Source organism: Nipponia nippon, unplaced genomic scaffold (genome assembly GCF_047370975.1).
Source record: "Nipponia nippon isolate SJK-2023a ecotype South Korea unplaced genomic scaffold, ASM4737097v1 scaffold_25, whole genome shotgun sequence".
Classification (NCBI taxonomy): domain Eukaryota; kingdom Metazoa; phylum Chordata; class Aves; order Pelecaniformes; family Threskiornithidae; genus Nipponia; species Nipponia nippon.
This window is the reverse complement of record NW_028262342.1, coordinates 2775417-2796523: the sequence shown is the minus strand read 5'-3', so window position 1 is coordinate 2796523 and position 21107 is coordinate 2775417. Positions and strand designations below refer to the sequence as shown.

Sequence of the window (21107 nt, the reverse complement as noted above, 5' to 3'; positions counted from 1 at the left end):
AAGCGTGACTGGGGAAATGGAGGGAGGGGGGCAGGGGGAAAGGGGGAGGGGGGGGAAAAAAAAAAAAAGCACACAGACATCAACTATTTCACCTTGATGAAAGTCTCAATACAGCTATGGAAAGCCTAAGTATTTATTCTTTTACAGTACACTGGGTGCCGGCTGCAAAAAAGAAAAAAAAAAAAAATGTATTCACTTCAGGCACAACTTCTTTCTTTTTAAATTTAAATCAGTAAAAGAAACTGGGTTTAAAGCTGCAGTGTTCTAAGCAGCAGCAGATTTGTGCATTGTTTTAAATATATTTAAATTACCACACTGATGGCACACCTCAGCCTTATGAAATTCTGCACTGCACGTGTTTCAGAACGCTACAAAAATAAGTCTGCCCCGGAAAGAGACTTTCATTGAGCTCTAACAACTTTGCTGGCTAAAGGACTCGAGTTAAATGAAATATGAAAACATTGTTAACGTTTGGCCATCAACTTAAGTTATCTGAATGTTCATACAGATTTTATCTAAAGTTGAACTTAATTCCACCCTCCTATGGTCCTCAGGATTCGAGCAGAGTGAGCTGAAGTGAGCCTCCCGCCTCCACTTGGAAGGGAAGACATAATGCAACTGAGCACTAAGGCATAGTAACACCTTGGCCAAAATAACAAAGATAAAGCATAGATAATTGTAGTGCAGAATTCCGTAAGGTCTACCAGAGTAGAGCTGTCTATAATGTTTACTCACATAGGCAATGTAGATTTGCAGTTACCAGTTGCGTTAAATGCACCATTCAAAACAAGCTTCTAAAATGTGATACTATAAGGCGCCACCTTAAGTTCTCCAGAATGCAACTGTGCATAATTTTAAAATGGTTTCATAAATTTATTTTAAACATAACATGAGAAGGTGTTAAAACCGGTGTAACAGCTTCTTAGAATTTGGAGGAAGGGATGAATAGGGAGATATTCAGTACCCTTCACCAGCCCCCACCACTCAGTCGTACAGCAGGTACGGGTTTTGTGGATCAGTCTATAACACCAGCTTGACGGATCTTTCTCTCTGCACCAAATCCCTGCAAGGAAAACAAAACAAGCTTTTAGCTCCGGCATCACGCTTTAAAGCAAACCTGTTCTGTTCCAACCGAGCACAGCATTAGCACATTTCCAGTCAGCCACGTTTGACTTCAGAAACAGCGGCAGTAACAAAACGGGTTCTGCGGGTTGCTCTCTACAGGCCTAGATACCTCGCAGATCTCAGACACTTTACCCCCGCTCATCATGTGGTGGCAGAACCTTATGTCAAAGCCAAGTTTAGACAAAGGGATTTCACTTACTGTCTCCGAGAAGGGGAGCAGGAGGTTTTCAAAAGAAAAAACGAACCAAGATAGCCATTATGGGGTAGAACACAACAAGCGATTGGTTGCTTCTATACCGTGTGCTCTTCAGAAACCACAGCATACATTACTGACACAGGGCACAGCACCCCTGACTACGCACAAAAATAATCTGATCTCACACAGCAGGTGACTCGTTCACTATGGATGAAAGCGGACACCACCTTTCAAACAGTTTAGCCTTCCAACAGTGGAAGCAACGTTATGGTATCGAAGTTAAAACACAAACTGCAGTTATTCTGCAAGCTAGCTTTTTATCTCATGTACCTTTGAGTTATCCGGTCCCCTAGGCTGACGAAGAACTGTTAGACGAGGAGCATTGGCATCATCCAGATTAATGCTCTTTAAACGATTAACAAGTCTATCAGGACGTGGAGCAGCAACAGCCTTGGCGCCTTCACTGTAAGAGAGTCAACCACACAGAGCACTGATGACTTCCCAGGGATGGTGCAAGCCCCCTAAGTTATAGTCACTTTCCCCACTAAGCCATCATCTGTCTCGCGTGACAGCGGACCTTCTGGATGACACCACGTACGTCTGGCTCAAAACCATTACTTTAAACACAGGACTCTGAAATAGCAGTAGCTCAAAACAGTATTCTCAAAAGGGTATGCTTTAGCGAGTGGAGGTGCTGCATTTACTCTCAGGCACACACAAGTAGCAGTTGCTACATTTCCGTTCCCTTTAACTGGAACAATAAAAGGGCTTACAAGTCGCCAGTATGTAATGGCACAGCATTAACATCTCTGAAGATGATGAAAACAGAATTTTGAGAGAAAAAAATTAAACTTCTACAGCAACAGGAAGCTATTTCAAGCTTAACCAAAATCCAAATATGTGCAGTTTTCTTCAAAACGTGCCAGTAGTTCAAAAGCAAAAAAAAAACCAAACCCACCACCCTTAAGAAATGACATGCCAAAAAGAAGAGTGCCTAACAACACTGGTTTTCTATTTAAAAATGAAATTTGCTCTTCAGGAAACAGGTGGAAGCACTATGTACTATGGTGGCCAGAGAGGCCAGCAACTACATAGGAATGCCACCGGTTTCCTTTTCATTCATTCATTTCTACTTAGAAGGCTGTACCCAAGTTCCTGCTGGGGGCAGCGCCTCTTAAAAAGAGATTGAAAGAAGAACAAGCTGTCTGTAATTAGGAAAGGCTGAGAGTTCTGCTGCTGCACTGTACTGGACACCCTGCAAGTGCTGGCACTTCTCAGGTGAGAGGCTCTCACTGAAGCCAGCTGCAGTTCAGAGCTCCCATGCCAGGAACAGCGAGCTCAGTTCAGAAGCAGCATGCACTCCACTGCTGCGATGTAGACAGCGTGCCAGATTAAGTCACTTTAATTCTAAATTCTCACCAGACACGCCACACGTTACAGGCACTGCATTTTCCTGTGCGCTGGTTCAGGATTACCGAGAACTCCACTTCATCCCCAGCCTGCAGCTCCACACCATCCTGAACTTCTTTGACATGGAAGAAGAGCTTTTTGCTGTCACCCACTTCATAGTTAATGAAACCAAACTGAAAACCAACACATCACAAGGTTATTTCTTTCCTCTTGATCCAAACAGATGCAATGACTTACTCATTATTGCAGTTTCACTACTTCTAGGAAAAAACCTCTGAAGTGCCTAATGGAAGTAGAAATGCAATTTCTACACTGAACAGAACATTCTGCCTGAAAACAATGCTTCTGGAAGTCTGCGTGCTCTTCTTGGGTTTGTGAAGTCACATTTAAACCCCAAAGTCTATAGAACAAATTCTGAAAACTGCCAAAGCCCTGGCAGTTGCATTAAACTGCGAAGAATGCTGCTACATGCTCTTTTCTAAGACTCCACCTTAAGAGTTACACAGTAGAAACCACTCCAGTTTTTGGTCTGTCACTGGTATAAGTAGTCAATTACTTCCATTTACCGTTCCACTCATGTATAAACCAGTGAAAGTCACCTAGCCTCTCCATAAATGCCTAGAGCTTAGTGCTGCAGAATAACTATGAAAATAGAAAGCATTCACAGCACTTGATTTTCTAATAATTCTGAGATGCAACTAACTAGGGCAATGATCAGCCTTCACATTTCAGGTGGACTGTAATCACTGACTGCTTAACGCATCACGAGGTTTCTTCTAGAAGCAGAGTATGCGCAGTTTTGTTTCTTTTTTTAAATGCTTTTTTTAATGCCCTGTTCAGCAGAAACTAGTTAGATCCATTTCTGGGACGTCTCAAAAACAGGTCTTCTGAATCAACCACAGCGGGAACTGCTGCCCAGTAGTACCGATGTATCGGCACCAAACCAAGTACCGAGTTCACCTTTACTAAAGTCACGTTACGCAGGCTGGCATAAACCAGTACTTGGGTTACACAAACCTACTCCCCTAGAATCAGGGATCCATTTGGGCACAACGGGCTTCCTGGATTCAAGTGCTGAAGTGGGTTCTCATCTGCTCTAAGCCAAGCCAAGCAGCTATTTCCTATTAAACAGGCATCTTGTCTTCATCGCAGTGGTCACTCACCTGATCTTTCACACATTCCACTGTGGCTCTGCGGAACGGTGTGATGTTAACAGCCATTGTCTGCCCATTTTGACCAAGAACACAGAGCTGAAACTTTACTGTCTCTCCCTTTTGCAGACAGTCACCTTTGTTTGCCATTCCAACAATTCCAAACGGATAGACCTCTCCTTTCATCTCACCTAGAGGAGGAAAATGTACAAGACAGAACTGAGAGGCGTCCTTTCCTACCTGAGGGCATTCAGAATTTATTTCCAATATTAGAAATGATACTTTTACTGTCAGCTTAGTAGCATTGACTATAGCTTAGTAGTACGAATATAATCCTCAACACCTCCATTTACAGTTTATTAAACTTCTACACTTCTTGTGTGTTTGTGAAAGGAACTCTTATGATTTAAAAGCAACAAATCTTACCATCCTCCATGACTTCAATCATGCCCTGGTATTCGGTTTGTGTGGGATCTACGCTCCTTAAAGGACGAATTACTTTACCAGAGTAAACAGTTGGATCAGCTTCTTCAGTGATACCATTCACTGAAAAGAAACAGACAGTGCAAGAACAGGATGTTCTAGTCATACTTTATTTTAAAAAGAATTAATAAGTGATTCTGATTGATGAGGAGCCAATAGTTTGCACTGCAAGACACCTAAGGCAGTGCACTCTATCACCCAGTAAAACTGGAACAGCCTTAACACAGCAATAAGTAATGCCAGCTTTTCTAATCAAGACCACACTGACAGTTCAAACATGGAAGTAGAAAAATATTCGTTTCTTCAAAAGCAAATCAAAGTATTTTACTTCTCTTCCACTGCAGTCCCATTCCCCGCTCACTTTAATCTTTAAGTATGCATTTTTTGCCCCCAAGTCCTTAATACCCCCATCTGCATTCCTCCTGCAATTTTCCTCCTGTGAGGAACATCACAACTAGTGCAATTACTAATTTGGCTAGTTCTGCCACTAGGTCTCTCCTTATAACCCTCCAGTTGAAGAGGACAGAGTACGATCAAGGCCCAAGGAGTTGCTACTGTCCACAGGACTGCTGGTCTGCACTTGTCTGTTCTCTGGAAACACAGGCAACAGCTTTCAGGAAACCAATGACCACCACATTACACATCGTCCTCTTGGTCTAAGCTCCCACTGTAAATAGGTTATTAACGAACTTTATCCATCAGCACCTGCCAAGAGCCTTGTAAGCAGAAAATACCAGGTACAGTCTTACCTGCATGTGTTTTGTTCACCTTTTCTGCACTAACTTTGTTTCCTTTGCCTTTTGACAAGCTGTACTCAACAGTGTCTCCAAGTTCCAGGCTATCAATATCACCGCAGTATTCACTACAGGAAGAGAATTATGTACAATTTTCCTTTAGTCATGTGACAACAGTGATGCTCATCCAACACTTACATAAGTTGATGGGAAACCATTTAAGTAGCTCAGCACCTCACATTTTCAAGAAATGCTCATTCAAGAAAGTGAAGCATTTCAAATATACCATACAACTGTACTTCTTGGCCTGGGATTCAGAGGCACAGAACACCAAGACTGCTAACAGAAAAGCCTGAACCAGTCCAGCAAAGGTAATAAATGGAACTTGAGCCACCTAAGCATACACATATGTGTGTGAAGTCCAAATGGGTTTAACAGTCAACCCTACCAAACTCCGTCCCCCCCGATGAACAAACACCCCACCAAACAAACAAATAATAATGAATAAAATCGCCATTCACCTGTAGTGGAAAAAGATCTCCTTATCATGATTGGCTGTTTCAATAAATCCAAAGTTATCTTTCAGGGCTGCCACATATCCCAAAAGCCTCTTAGAGCTGTAATTGCGTCCTAGCATTCTGACAGAAACAGCTGTTTGCAGACCAGTTCTCTTCACTTCACAAACACTGAACTCAACCTGTTGAAGAGGAGTGTATCAATACTGGACAGAAAAGAAAACAAACAAACCAGGACGACCACCAAAAAAACCCAAGCAAACAAAAAAAACCCCAACCAACCCACAACTGAAACAACTCATTTCAAAGCTGCATAGCTCTAATCAATATCTAGGCTCTCCTGGAAAGTAATTTTCTAGCCACTACTCTCCCCAAAACATGTCAGTTATTGACATTTACAACATTCCAAAGAGTAGCAAGTCACACCAGTGACATCTGCAAGGCAAGCCAGCCTCTAGCACTCAGCTTCTTTTACCCATTAAAGATGAGAATCTTTCTGTTTATGTGATTTGCCTCCTTTCACTACACTTATCACCAGTGGCCCACAATGAGTGTGTATTTAGCTTCGCTCACTTGTTTCAGACTTTTAAAAACAGTAAATCAGTGCCTTCCTAGCATGGATCCTGAACACTGACAGTTTTTAGGCTGCTCGCCCAGATCTTCGAGCTCTTTGCATTGTCTCTCAGGCTAATTTACTCATAAGGGCACGTTCTCCCTCTTCACCACTCATCTCAAAGTCGTTATACTAATTTCCTCCTGATCATTCACAAGCAGAGTCCAGTGTCTTAATGAAAAGAAATGGGTGACATTACGCAGATGCCTTGTCCTTCATGTGTTCTGAGAGGGAGAACAAATCCGGTAACAAGGCAAAGAGAAGCTCACATCTCATAATGCACAGAAAAATATTTCCCAATAGTAAACTTAGTTATATTGCCTTATCTCCTATCTGGGGATTAGCAGATCCTTCCACATCCTTGGCCTGGTAAGGAATGGTCAGTTTTACTCCACAGTCATCATAAACAATTATTCCATCCTCAGCTTCCTGAAAACAAGACATCAGAATTCAGCAGTTGGCGTCTTATTCGTAAGCAAACAAGTTTACTGCATACAATCCAATCACTGCTCATTTGAGCCACAGTGGTTTTACAGTAACTGCTCAGTAACTGGTGAAAAACCCAAAGCAGCAATCAACTCTGAGTAAGAAGCTTTAAATGATATTAGACAATATTTTTAAAGGAAGTACTACCACCATTTCCAGTTAAGTATTTATTGGAAGTTTAATTATTCTGGCATTGTTTAAAACAGCATGACAAAAGAACAGAGGATTTCCTCTAGCCCTAAAACTTAATTTTAACCAATTCTATCTAGCATCTTATGTCGTAGGAGGTAGAAAGAAATTTCCCATCAAGTTCTTGGAAGTTATCCCTCAAAACATGATCGTTAACGATGCTTTTATTATCTTGTTTCACACAAGTCAGTTTTCACTGACTGCTGTCATTAGCTATTCAATGTAGTTCACATTTATATAGAATGAACAGGGCTTCAAAAAGTTGAATTACAGATTTTAAGGAAGCAGCCTCAGTCTCTAAAGCCAGGAACACAGAACAGGTACTTCACAAGCAGAAGGGCAGCATTACCTTCTCTTTGCCTTTATTTGGGCTAGTGGCTTTGGCTGGAGTGGCTTCTTTGTCTATAGTCCCCACAAAACGGTGATCTGATTGGGTGTGGAAAGAAACCGTGCCCTTCGGAAGTTTTTTAATCCTTATAGCATGATTTCTTTGGGCAGACAACATATCCTGAAAAACAAGATCGATCAGGTTTTAGACAGACTGCACATAATTTCTTTAAAAACTGAGATTTCATAAAAGCATTAATCTCACTTACAGGAACGACAGTAAACTCTACTTCATCAGAAATATGGAGTTGATTTCCATCCATAATTTCACTGAAGTGAAAGAACATGCGAGCATCCCGGTCCACACATTTAATGAAGCCAAAGCCATCTCTCATTGCTGCAATCACACCCTGAGAATAATCAAATGGATAATTACAGGTTTATCACTAGTACGCAACATCTGTCTGCGGGTACTCCGCACCTGTTTGCGGAGTATGTAATAATCTGAACACAAGGCCTGAATCCTATGAAAACACTTCTTGGTTTATGCAACGGTTCCTTGGTTTTGCCTCCTTGCAAACTGTAGTGCTAATGGCTACGGTCAACCCGAAATGCCAACAAGTCATACTTACCTAGTTTCTCAACTTCAATTCTTATCAAGTGGAAAAGATTAATTTAAGCCATTCCCAAGGACTACAGTTAAAGAACCTGACGTTACTACTACACAGAGAACACAGTCTTAAAGGAGGTAACTCTACAAATACATGCATTATCTATACAAGCATGTAATACTTACAAAAACACACACAAAACATACAAGAACCCATATAAACAGGAAATAAAACCAGTGGTCAGATGGAAGTTTAGGAGAAAACTCATCAGATTTCCAGACACAAATGAAGAAATTAAAACGCTTTCTTACAAAGAAGTTTAAGATTATCATACCCATGGGTGTATATTATGGCAACCATGTTACATAATATTTTAGCAGCCTTCCTGGTAACCACTAGAAATGGCATGCTGAATGATAAACAGAATATACTGTGCCCATCAACTGTCAAAAGAAATCCATTTCTCACCCTGACCTCCATTAAAAAAAAACAAAAACAAAAAAAAGCTCCACAAAGTTGCTGAAAGAGTTCATTACTCAAGTTAAGAAGAACTAGCACCAGATCATGCCAGAGGTGATCTGAGCAAGGCAGAATTCATGAACATATTCAGTTCAACCCCGTCACTACAGAGCCTTTAGCAAGTCTTAAGGAAGGCTTATAGGATGTGAATGACAATGCGAAGATACTTTCCACCTTTAGGAACATTCTTCTCTTCTATAGCTTTCACAAGCTCAGGAAAACCAGCTAGCCTTTCTAGAAGCAGCCAATACTTGGTCACCTCAATGACAGCTCAGTTCAGGCCAGCAAATATGTTTAGCCAGAGCAGAAATACAGGAAGTCTATAGGATAGAATGCCAAAAACTGAGAGGCTGAAGTCAAAGTTCAATGGTTTTCTTAAAGCAAAGGGTTCCTAATTCACAGCATACTCATGTGATAGCACTGTAACTGGACTCCAGCTGAAAAGGAAGGCAAACTTGCAGTCTAGTTGGAACAGAACCAACATTCCAAATTACAAGAATGAAAGATACTCTTTAATACTGATTAGCATATCTTAGTCCCTGTAATCCACAAAGAGTTTTTTGTATGTGATAGAATGCAGCTCTCTACTATCCTTCTGCTGGACCCTCAAACAGAGAGAGGCTGGCCAAAAAACATGAAATCAAGAAGCTGCACACAGTGCCTCCTCTGAACCTTAAGACTTTTCACTACCTGAACCGGAATAGCCCCAGGTTCTTCCGGTTTTCTTAAGGAACATAAGTAGTTACCTATTTAGACTCAAGCACGTGAATTTTTAAAACTAATAGTTCAAGACTGCATTACTTCTCTGTCTGCTATAACCAGCTAGCAATCCAACCCAAGAGAGCCAATTAAGGTCTAATTTTCTAACGTGATTTCATTTACTCAGTAGTTAACTTTTTATTTTTTTAAAGGAAAGACACACAGCATTCATTCTGAATTTTATACCATTTAAGCACTTTGTCTGAAGTGTACATCTGAGGATTGGATTTCATAAAGGCAATGGAAGACACTAGTGATTTTTATATTAAGTTATTAAGACAGAACCTCCATGTTTTACTTTCATTTCCCCTCAAGAATTAAAACTTTTAAAGATAGATACTTGCCATTTCCCTAGTTTCGTTAGTAAACTGGAACGTATTCGGGAGAACCTCAATATTGGTGGCTCGTTCCAGTTTGTCACGTCTGTCTGTTGAAATATTGAATCGAACGTGGTCACTTTCCAGCAAGGTCACCTTGGATTTTGTATCTTTGTCTCCAAATGGAAGTTCTTTAGGAATCACAAAGTCAACTTTGATGCGGCCAGGTAATGGATCACTCTAGCAGACAGAAAACCCAACAGAAGAAGTTAGTTCACCTACAAGACTCAGCATAACTGCAGACAGAATAGTTGGCAGAAATACTAATGTAACAGAAGTAAGGATGACACCAAATGCCTGCTGGACTCAGACCACTATGCTTCATTTCTACCACTCCTAATTTGTAATTTACTGTCCATAGCCAAATGCAAGGTAGTTTTTGTTGGTATTGCCAAAGAAATTAAGACTCTCTTTCAAGAATTAAATTTATAACCACAGTTCGAACACTTCTAAGAGGCAATGTCTGTCTTATTAAGTGTCCAAAACACACAAAACTCCCACCCCAAACCTTCCCAAAACAACCATGCAGACTCGCCTAAAACCTTAAGAGAAGTGCTCGTGTACACTCTTTCCTCAAAGCCAAACATTAACGGTCAAGTTATCTCTCCGTCAAAAACCTCATTAACTGTTAATGCTCACAGGACTCCTTAGATCAGGCTTATTCCAGCAAATATTTTCTCCCCTTTTCCCTATGCTTTTGCCTTAAAGATACATCCTAAACTCACAAAATTCCATGGGAATTATTTAAAACATTAAAGAAAACACACACACTCCCTAATGTACCACTGCCCCAATTCTTGCTCTTTATAACCTTTAGAAAAATTGCATACTGTGACTGCTATCAGTGGTTGTTACAGGTTAAGTACGAGCTTACTCCTCTACTCTGACGCAATGCTTATGCAGCAGACTGTTACAGGGAAAGGGGAACATTTTTACTGTTTGACTGGAATTGAATATAATCAATACAACATTTCACATCAACTTAAGTAAATACTAAAATTCACCTGGTTTTTGCTGGGTACTTTTGGAATTACTTTGGTTACAGTTCCTTCAAAATGTTCAATGCTGATATCTTCAAAAATGACAGTTCCTTGAGGCAGAAGTCTAACATCTGTTGCAACTTCTTTACCCTAAAAGCACAAAATCAGTCAAATACCGATAGAGAAGAGGTAAGGCAATAGACATTTTCCAATGAACCACCTCCCCCCTTCTTTTTACAAGTGAATTTGAGAAAACAGACAGCTGTCCAGTTATGCCCCAGGATCTTGTCTTCACTTTTTACTGGATTTCATCTTACATTTCTGTCTTTGATTGTAAACTCCACATCATCACCAGGCTGTAAGGCTTCTAGGTCACCTTTAAATTCACTATAGTGAAAGAATATCTCCTTTACGACATCACCCCTCTCAATAAATCCAAAGGCTTCCTAAGAACAGAACAAAGTGTTTAATAAATTGCCTATTCCCTTAATATACCAAGACAAAATTTTACAGGTTCTATCCAACACAATGAAAGACTATGATATAGCAGTATAGCAGACTTATGAGTGCACACAGCCAACAGACTAGCACAAGAAATATATACATGGAAATAAATGGGACTTCCTTTGTTAAGAAGAGTATTAGTATCAAAGATTAGCTGTTTAAACCGTTTCACCCAGTTTACACCCACAGCTCCAAACTGTTAATAGCTCTTAATGCCCTAAATATATTACTTGTAACACCACTTTTCAGAACAGCGTTTCTTTTTCAAATGAAACTTTAAAACTAAAGCATCACTTACTTTCATGGCACAGACTACTCCTTGACAGCGGGCTTGTTTCTTTTTTAATAGCATAATGTTACGAGCACTTACAGCACCAGTACTAGAGGGGGAAAAAAGTAAACAGAGCAAACCTGAAACAACTCAAAACTGGAGCAAAAATTAAGGTTATATTTCATGTCATTTCAGTTCTTGGAACAGGCATGAATTGCTGCCTGACTACTACAACAAAGTATGAAATCAGAAAAGGAATATCAACTTACTGTTTATTTGTATCAATTACAAAGTTTATTTTATCTCCTGTTTCCAGCTGTACATTTCCTTCAACATCCTCTGGGGTGTAAGTCAGGTAAAATACTTCCTGTAAATTAACATTGACTAATATTAGTCTATTTGCAGAGTAGTTGTTTCAAAGAAAGATTAGCACAGCTTTGTTTAGTAACGATATCTGCTATTGAAGAAATTAATTTAGTGAGAAAATCGAAAATGGTCAAACATGGCATGCAAAAACATTCTTTTTTCCCATTGTGCTGTCTTGATGAGTCTGTAACAAGCAACTTAAGCTGAAAGGTTTGTATGTGGCCACCTTTAAATGTCAATTTCTAAACTTCAAGATGAGAATACATGAACATTACATAACCCAGCTTAAGTTTTAAAAGCGAAAAACAACTATTTGGCTCTATATAAAGTTCTCCATAGATATAAGCAAGCAAGCTGCCAAATTAACATTTCTGTTTGTAGCAATTACCAAAGCATGCTTTTTTTTTTTTGGCCAAGAACTACAGTTCTTAGCCGTGTCAACTGTCTATATTAAATTGTGTCAATTTTTTTGCTCATAGACCACAGTGATGGATCAGTGAAGAGTTCAAGTAAAATACGTAAGCTTTACCCCATTACGTTCGTAGCATACACTCCCTGTTGGACTCTGACCGGGGGCAGCTGGAGATTTACTCTCTAAATTGTGAGGAACAGCGCACACAACCTACCAGTCAAAAAAAAAAAAAAAAATCCATTGCTAATCATTTCAGGAGCAGCATTGTTGAATACAAAATGAATCTCAGTATCCTTTAGTATACACTCAGGGATGCACTTCTAGTCTAACTCAACAGGGAATGCCACGCTGCAAAGTGTCAGTCTTAAAGAACACAGAACACCTGGTGGTGACTCTAAGAACTGTTTGGAGCTAAGTCAGAGCTCAAATTGAACCTTTGAATTTTTACCAGAACAACAAAAATATATTTCAGTGTAACTGAATGCCGTATGTAGTTAATATGCATGCTAAATGCATCTAGCTTTCTGTACTGGAGTAAAGGATGGAAATTATGCATGTATAGAAAACGGGCACTAACTTGTCCATTTATTCGTTCTTCAGGTAATATTTCTGGTTTTATCTTCACCAATTTAATAGCAATGGGTTTTCCAGTTCGGCGATCAGAAGACACTTCAAACTCAACATCATCTACAAGACAGTCAAACATGATAATGGTGTCACAGTTTTGTCTGGGTTGGTTTGGTTGGTTGTTTTTTAAAATCACTAAACAGTTACATTTGATAATTCACTGCTTGTAGCCAAACACAACAAAGTAAAAGTCAGGTGCTTTTGTTACCAAAGAAGGACATTCTATTTGCAAATATTTCTCTGGTTATTCTGCTTATTCACTCCCGTTGCTAATGAACTGTTCTATAGTAATGGCTTGCCCCTCAATAATTCCCACCCCCTGCCCCACTCGCTATACAGCAGATTTCACGCTGAAGTTCAGACAACATAACATATGCCATTAAACAGTTTAGAAACTTCACTGCCGCATCAATTAGTAGCATGAAGTAGCAGCCTCCCCATTCTGAAAAACAATTGGCCATCTTCAAACTAATTTTAAAAAAAGAAATAACGAGTACATGAGGTATATTCTTCCACAGTCTAAGCACTTGCTTCCATCTCAGTTATGCAAGTTTGACCTAACACCTTTTCCAGAATGGCCACAATTGTATTAACACAAGCTGCACAAAGCTTAAGTGCTGTAAAGGTCTCTCATCGGGGGAGTGGTAGATTACTAATTCACTTGTCTCTTTAGCCCATCAGAAGCAACAGCATGCATCTGTTCATGCCACGAGATAAAAGGATTTTCTATGGCAAGTGAAAGAGACTGGTCTTTGCTCAGTCAAGAAGCTCTGAAAGTTGCCTCATTACCTCCTACTTTGAGCTCCTGTAAGTTGCCATTATACTGTGAACAGTGGAAGAACAGTCTAGCTTGCCGTTCTGAACACTGAATGAATCCATAAGAGGTCAGCAGTTTTTCTATAACCCCAGTCTCACGCAGCGCTGCCGAAGTACCATTGGGGTACCCGTTGTGTCCATTGTTGTGGAGCAGGTTTGGATCAAAGCTCATCTGTTTGAAAGAAAGCGTAGGGAAGACAAAAAGAAAAAAACAAAAAAACAAAAAAAACCCCACAAAACACACTCTACTTGAAATAAGTTCCCTTTCTCCGTGCCCACATAACAGAATAACAAACACAAACAGCTTGTGGAAGTAACTGTAACAAGCAAATTCTAACTGTTCTTAAAATAGAATAAGAACATCAAAACAGTCAAGCTTTTGTAAAACAATAATCCTTAAAATTTAGACAGGCAACATATTTATAAAATAGGCCAGAAATACAACACTGAAATAGAGCTTGCTTAGACCCAAACAAACTTCTGACTTGAAGTATTATACCTCAAAGTACTCCCACATTCATTATTTCACATCAGAGCCTGAAAATTTCAGAAGTTTCTGCTCTTCCAAATTAAACAAGTAATTAGGAAAACGCAACAGTTATGAACCACAGAACTGCACTCGTATCTCTGCAAAGTTTGTCCCTAGTTTGTCTGTTCAGTCTTCCATACTAAAAAAAAAAAAATGGTTTGAAGTATTTAAACATTTTTGCACAGTTACGGAATTAATACCCAGAATTAAACTAGTATTTCTGTGGCATAGGAGCTCAAGTGCTAGACAGACTGAGAAAACTTGAAAACAGCATTAAACTAAAAAAGTTAAAGCTGTAATGAACTGTTAAATTAACTTACATCCATTAAAACCTTTTTTTTTGGAGGGGGAGGGGGGGAGGAAGTGTCATTTATTTTCAAGGCACAGACTCAATCTTGAAATATTCACAAGTCCCTTTACTAACTCACTGGCTTTTTGATGTGCAAGTCTCATTTTTAAAGCAAGCCATTTCCATGTACAGGTGAGCAATTAAATCAGTTGAAACACATTACACCTCACCAAACACTTTAATTCAAGAAAGACTACTGAGGCAACCCTCCCCAAATAGTCAATATGCATCTTGAAATACAGTATTGGAGGGTTTTGTTTGCTGCAGTTTCCAGAGTATTTATTTTGGAAACAGAATGAGACTGTATCTGTTCTCTGCTTTCTTGCTGTATCAAGCAGAAGAGATTCAAAATTAGTCAGCAATATGTTTAGTGGAGATAAAAGATGTCCGAGTAACTTGTAAAATGGTCATGATTCTTACTCTAATACAGATTTAGAGTTACTCAACATATTAAAAGATATAGTTACAGCATGTCTTATTATACTGTTTGGAAATCAGTTTAAAAGCGATCAAAGAGCATCGCTCCAATATATGAACCCTCATCTTTTGAGGAAGGCAACCCCTCGGACATTCCATACACAAGAAGATGTCCCTGTGGGAAGGCAGCAGCTGAAGTGTTTGATTTTAAGCCACCCTAGAGTTTGAAATTTCAAAAAGAAATTGGTCCTGCAAGTAGGGTGGCTGGGGGAAGGGAAAATGATGTATTATTGTACCTTTTCCCAGAAGAATAATAGGCAAGACCATTAACCCATTCTGAAAGCTCAAATCAGTGTGCCAAAGGCTTTTTGCGAGTCATTTACAAAATGGCCACTTCACATCGCTGATACAAGGTAAGTACACACACACACCCCCCCCCCCCCCCGCCACAGACATTAAGTAACAGACTACTACTAAAGGTACACCAGATACAGAAAGTGACAAAAATCTACCTAAAAATCAAGTTCAGAACAGCCTACCTTAGGATTAGAAAACCACACTGCTGTAATCTCTGGCTCAAAGACTACCATGGCTTGATAGCATTTGAACAGTTTGAGTTTAAAGGAGTATTAGTAGTATAGTACAAAGAACTCCTCATCCATCATCTAAAGCCTGACAACTTAAGTTCAAACAAGGAAATCCCCACTCCCCAGAGTAGCACTAAAATTTGCTGCAGGGAGGCAGATACATAATATTGGCAGTCTTTCCAGATGCTTGTCATATTCCTACACCTGCTCAAACATAATGTTGTAATAGAGCGTAACAAAAATCAAACATGATGTCCGTTTAGATGTATCACCAGGAGCATTGTCATAAAACTTTAAGAAACTTCCAGTAACAGGCTATAACCTATTAATGTACAAACAAGACTTGCTTGTACCTACAACACAATGGTTCTATACTGGACCACGACGACTACCTGACTGTGCTGTCCGCTGCCAACAGCTCACTCCCAACAGCTGACTTTTAACACAGCTGACCTGGCAGTTTACAAGAATAAGAACGATTGAACCCCACCAATACAAGTACTCAGAGGAAGAAAAAAAAAAAAAAAAACTGTGCAGGAAGATTTAAAGACGACTAAACAGAGGTTATTTGAAAAAAAGGGATTGGAACCACAACACTACCATTACTAGACGACAGAAACATTAATAACCAGCTCTCTAGGTTTATAAGTACTGTTAAATAGAACCATATTGCAGGTACTATTAATTCATCATACTACAACTAAACCAACGTAAAGATCTGCTTAAAAAAGAACTAACAAAACCCACACCTTTCTGTTGACAACTTGTTTCCTATTAAGTTTAGAAATATATGTAACTCTTTATATAACACATGCACCAACCTCGCAGTGATATTCAAATATTGCACTTTCAGTAGTATTAGCCGATTCTTCTGTTTAAGAACAAGTTTCTAAGGATGAAGACTGCTATTATTAGAGAGAGAGTTAGAGAGAGGGGTGGGGAGAGAGAGAGAGAAAGAGAAAAGATAGCAAGAGAACGTGATCTATCAAGCTAGTAGAGAATACAAGTGCTGCTGCCCTGGGCAGTTTCAATACAGCACTGGAGAAAACAAAGACTACTAGCAGCGTTGGGACGTGCTCTTTTGAAGCTGTTGAGTAGGCACAAACTTCTTGTTTCAGATCAAGCCTTGTATCTTCAGTGTAAGTTTCCTCTTCTTTGGTCTTGAGTTGTTGTTACGATGTGGTAATTCTTTTCCTGATCTGAACTTGAAGCAGCAGTTTCAGGTGGTAAATTCTGTTCTGTTCCACTTCATACTGGAGAAAGGAAAAAGACACACACTCAGTATTGCTTTAAAAGAAATTATACATCAGTCCTAGGTGTTCCTACAAACAGGTGCACTTCCTCTACCTTAATACCGTAGGTTTGATCCATGCTAGGAAAGACTGTTTTACAGATATATTTGGCATTCCCATTTTCAGTTTTGTTTTCCAAGAAACTCTATCTCCAAGCCAGTAATACGGTATTTCCAATTTTAAACTCTGCAGATGCAGTTAGGCATTTCAGGAAAGCTCGCAGTTTGTACAACTTCATTTTGATGAATAGCAGCACCACTTACTGCAAGTCTTAGTTCTCCTATCAATAACTTTACATGGGTGCTGTCTCCTAATTTAATTAATAGGTCCTTGCACAGACCTTCAGAGTAGCAACCAAGTGTGTGTGTGGGGGGGGAATTAGAATGTCCTGATAACTTTTGTTCCAAAAGGTAAGTCAAGGACTAGCAATACCTGAAGCACCTTTAGCTCTGTATAAAAATAAACAAAATTCTCAGTTATATGTACAGATGCTGTATGCCTGTTCTACACAGACCATATGCACCTGGCATAGCATGTAAAATAACTACAGAGCCATTCTCTGGACTTCTTAGAACAGTGTTTGCAAAATGTTGATTACATATAGATAGTATTTGTGTAGATAACATAACACACAAGCCTCTCTGCAACAGTAACTAGATAATAATTCTCTCCTAAAGTTTTCCAGTATCGCTTTGTATTTTCATGAGAAAGCAGTTTAGACACACTGCCGTGTACCACATAAAAACAAAACCTTATAGAAAGAGAAGCTTTTTTTGAAAAGAAATAAAGTCATGTTTTGATTTGAGTTTGGTGCTTACTCAGTAGTTATAGGAGGAAAAAAAAGGGAGGAGATTTTTGTGCAGAAAAGCTGAGAAGCAGCAACACAGCTATGAATCTACGGATAAACTACTGTGATATGCAGTAATCTAAAGGTTCCATCAGAGCACAACTCTTCTCCAAGTCGTTCCACAAATCCCATACCAAATGAGCAAAAAATATGGAAAAGCCTAGTTCTCCACTGTAGTGGGAAAGCAAATTTCACAATTTACACTGAGCTTTGAATTCCCTTTAGTGAACTTGAAAAAGTCAATTTAAGTGACCGAAACACGAATGCAAAGACATTCGACTCTCATCACGGTGAAAATGCTGACTGCAGTCAGCTATCACAAATAAGAACTCTAAACCCCAAAAGCACCCAACAGCTGTATGCAAACTCATTGCCCAGTTTTCACAGAAGTTTGTATTTCAATGACCTCTCCTCCAGATGAAAAATCTTCCTTTAGTCACCACTCTGAAAAACTTTCAGCTGAAGTAAGTTTTCTTGTCAGACCATTACGCATACATGAATGAGACTAAGAAACTGAATGAGGGCAGTACAAACCAGTATCTGGTATGAAAAGTTTGCAGGGAAAGATTCAATTATAAAAAAATAGAAATCAGAAGACACAAAGCTATTGCAAAAATAACAGGATCACTAAACTTTTTACATACCTCTGTATCAGATTCAGGCAACCATTACTACAATCCCTTTCAGGATAATATTATTTTTTGGACAGCATTTCAGATCTCAAATGAGCATCCCCCTGACCAAGTTCAGGAGGAATGAGGCAGGCATACACTGTATCACAGGAACTGCACAGAGATGCTTAGAATCCTCTTATTCATGTACTTCTCTCATCTATTTAGACTAATGTTGTTAGAGCTCTACTAGAGCTGTAACTTGTATCATATTACAGTTCTCATTTTTCTGGGCATAGAATACATTACATTTTTATAGAATAATCAAAACACCTCTTCTGCCCAAAGATGACTAAAGCTAATTTTGTCTGGTAATGGAATAAGGCATAAGCTTTTCCCTTAAAAGCCCATTCGATTTGATAAGAAGATTGGTTTACTACACTTAAGTTACTAAAAAAAAAAAAAAAAGAAAAAAAAGGGGCTGTCAAGTTAAAAAAAAAACCTCACTCTGCGTGTCTGCCTCAAATTCCTTACTTTTTAATTCAGCTACTATAAATACTCCTCCAAATGGTAAACACCCTAAGCAGCTGCCCAGCCCCCAAGTCACACTGGGTTCTGCATTTGTATATTTACAGCTGAAAGGATTAATGCAAAGACAGGGGAGAGCTGCGCAAGTCCTGTTCTTGAAGTCTTTTGGGTGCAGATTTTGCTAAATGACAGTAAGTCACATAAAGCTGTTCACAGCTAGACACCATCTATACAGCCCAAGAGTAGAACCCGCTGGATTACAAACACTGCTTTGTTCACCATTTTCTTCACAGAAAGAGGTAACTGCAAGAACACGTATTTTACTGGGTTAGAATGTGTGCTTCTACAAATAGCCATCTTTTACGTGACTAAGATAAAATTTAATAAAAATAAAACTTTATATTTTCAGTATGCACGCACAACACAGCTGTTAGATGAGACTTGGAGATAAGGCTATTCCGTATCTTTTCAGATGAATATCGGAAAGCGGTGCTGAACCTCTTGAGCACCCCAGCCAACACATGGCAGCTATGAGATCAGCTACTGACGTTCGCTAGATCAACGAAGTCACTTTTACGTCAAAAAAATACGTCTGTGGGGGGAAAAAAAGTTAAAGAACTTCCAAGGACATTTGTAGAGGCATAGATACATATGGAATCATTTAAAAAAAATAATCGTAAAAACAAAAGTCCGCTGTCCTTCAGCGGGCCTGGAGTTTGGGGAGGAGCCCCGCGCTCGCTATTAATCCAGACAACAGAAAATCGGACCGGGACGGAGGGAGGCTCGCCGCGGGCCTTCAGGAGGGGCCTGCGGCACGGCGGGCTGCCGGCGCCCGGCGCGGCCCTCCCGGCGGCCCTGCTGACTGCGCTGCAGCAAGATGGTGGCCGCCGAGGCGAGTGGCGGGCCCCGCCGAGGGGCGGTGCCAGGCGCCCCAGCCAGCAGCGCGCCGAGCGGGGGCTGCCGTGCGCGGGAGGCGGCCCAGCGCGCCGGCCGCGGCCTAGGCTATGACAGCGCAAAGGCCGGAAAGGCACCGCGCCGGGCGCCGCCGCTTCCCGGCCCAGGGGAAGGGCAGGGACGGCGGAGGGAGTGGCCGCCCCGCCGCCCTCCCCGCACACAAAGGGGGGCGATGGCGGCCGCTCCCCCGCGCACACAAAGGGACGGGGGCCCAGTCTCCGCGCCGGGCGGGGCCGTGCGCGCAGCACGCCGGGAGCCGCGGTCCGCCGCCGCCCCTCCACGGCGGCCGCGCAAGGCCCGTCCCCAGGAGCCCCAGCGCCGAGGCCCCGCCCGGGGCCTGCCGGGGCCCGTAGTCCCCGCGGCGCCGCCCCCGGCCAGCCCGCCGCCCCTCGGCCTGCAGGCCCCAACAAGCCCCGCAGCCCGCCGGGCCGCGCAGCGCGCCGGGAAAGCGAGTTCCAGCGCCGCCGCGGCCCCGCCTACGCGGCCGGGGGGGGGGGAAACTCCGGCCCCCAGGAGCCCCGGCGGCAGGGCGTCTGCCCGCGGGCCGCCGGGAAGCGTAGTGCGCACGCCGCCGGGGCCCAGCAACCCGCGGCCGCCGGCGCTCCATCCCCGGGAGCGGCGGCTTACCGGGCGGGCGGCCGCCCTCCCCCGGCCACCGCACCCCGCGCAGCCGACGGGAGGCTCCGGGCACCTTTACCCCGCCGAGACCGCTGCGACGAGAGATAAACGGCGGGCGGGTCCTGAGGCGCCCCCCGCCTCTTTCGCCGACTCCCGGGGGTCCCAGTATCCCCTCGGTTGCGCGGGCAGCGCCGGGAGCCGCCAGAGCCGGCCGCGAACCGTACTCACCCCAACAGCTCAGCGCCCCCGCTCCAGCGCCGCCATGAGCAGCACGGCACCGCACGTAGGAACAAATCCCGGCCTCTCGCGAGAGCGGCGGGGCGGAGCCGCGCCTGCGCCCGGAGGAGGCCGGCGGCCCGGCGGTTGCGCATGCGCGTTTGGCAACGGGCCGGCGGGGCCGGCAACGGGCGGGGCGCGGGGTCACGGAGCCGTTTGGGGTGGAAAAGACCCTTGAGATCATCCAGCCCGAACGCTAACCCAGCGCTGCCACGGCCACCACTAAACCATGTCCCTGAGCGCCACATCCACACGTCTTTTAAATCCCCCCAGGGATGGGGACTCAGCCCCTGCCCTGGGCAGCCTGGGCCAGGGCCCGACAGCCCTTTCAGGGAAGAAGTTTTCCCTAATACCCAACCCAAACCTGCCCTGGTGCAGCTTGAGGCCGTTCCCTCTCGTCCCATCGCTTGTTCCTGGGGAGAAGAGACCGACCCCCCCGGCTCCAGCCTCCTTTCAGGCAGTTGCAGAGAGCGATGAGGGCTCCCCTCAGCCTCCTCTTCTCCAGGCTGAGCCCCCCCAGCTCCCCCAGCCGCTCCTCCCCAGCCTTGGGCTCCAGCCCCTGCCCCAGCCTCGCTGCCCTGCTCTGGCCACGCTCCAGCCCCTCCATGGCCTTCGTGGGGTGAGGGGC

At 42.4% G+C, this 21107-nt stretch overlaps 1 protein-coding gene across 3 annotated transcripts; it reads right to left on the bottom strand.

Annotated features, from left to right (window-relative positions):
- Positions 1 to 86: 86 nt before the first annotated feature.
- Positions 87 to 20566, bottom strand: CSDE1 (cold shock domain containing E1). 3 transcript variants are annotated; one of them, XR_015705771.1, is made up of 21 exons: positions 20432 to 20566; positions 16175 to 16606; positions 13445 to 13643; positions 12606 to 12715; positions 12146 to 12238; positions 11520 to 11617; positions 11278 to 11359; positions 10793 to 10921; positions 10500 to 10625; positions 9463 to 9675; positions 7499 to 7639; positions 7252 to 7410; positions 6549 to 6656; positions 5621 to 5796; positions 5115 to 5227; positions 4309 to 4428; positions 3895 to 4073; positions 2741 to 2904; positions 1652 to 1784; positions 965 to 1063; positions 87 to 162 (listed from the first exon to the last, which is right to left on the bottom strand). XR_015705771.1 is itself a non-coding variant. In XM_087762367.1 (20 exons), the coding sequence occupies exons 3-20, from the start codon at positions 13641 to 13643 to the stop codon at positions 1016 to 1018; spliced, it is 2391 nt and encodes a 796-aa protein (XP_087618493.1). In that variant the 5' UTR covers positions 16175 to 16606; positions 20432 to 20566; the 3' UTR covers positions 850 to 1015. The 3 variants fall into 3 exon arrangements, 2 of the variants coding, with proteins under 2 accessions (XP_087618493.1, XP_087618494.1); XM_087762367.1 differs by lacking the exon at positions 87 to 162 and having other exon boundaries at positions 850 to 1063; XM_087762368.1 differs by lacking the exons at positions 87 to 162; positions 20432 to 20566 and adding an exon at positions 19052 to 19189 and having other exon boundaries at positions 850 to 1063.
- Between the last annotated feature and the right edge of the window lie 541 nt (positions 20567 to 21107).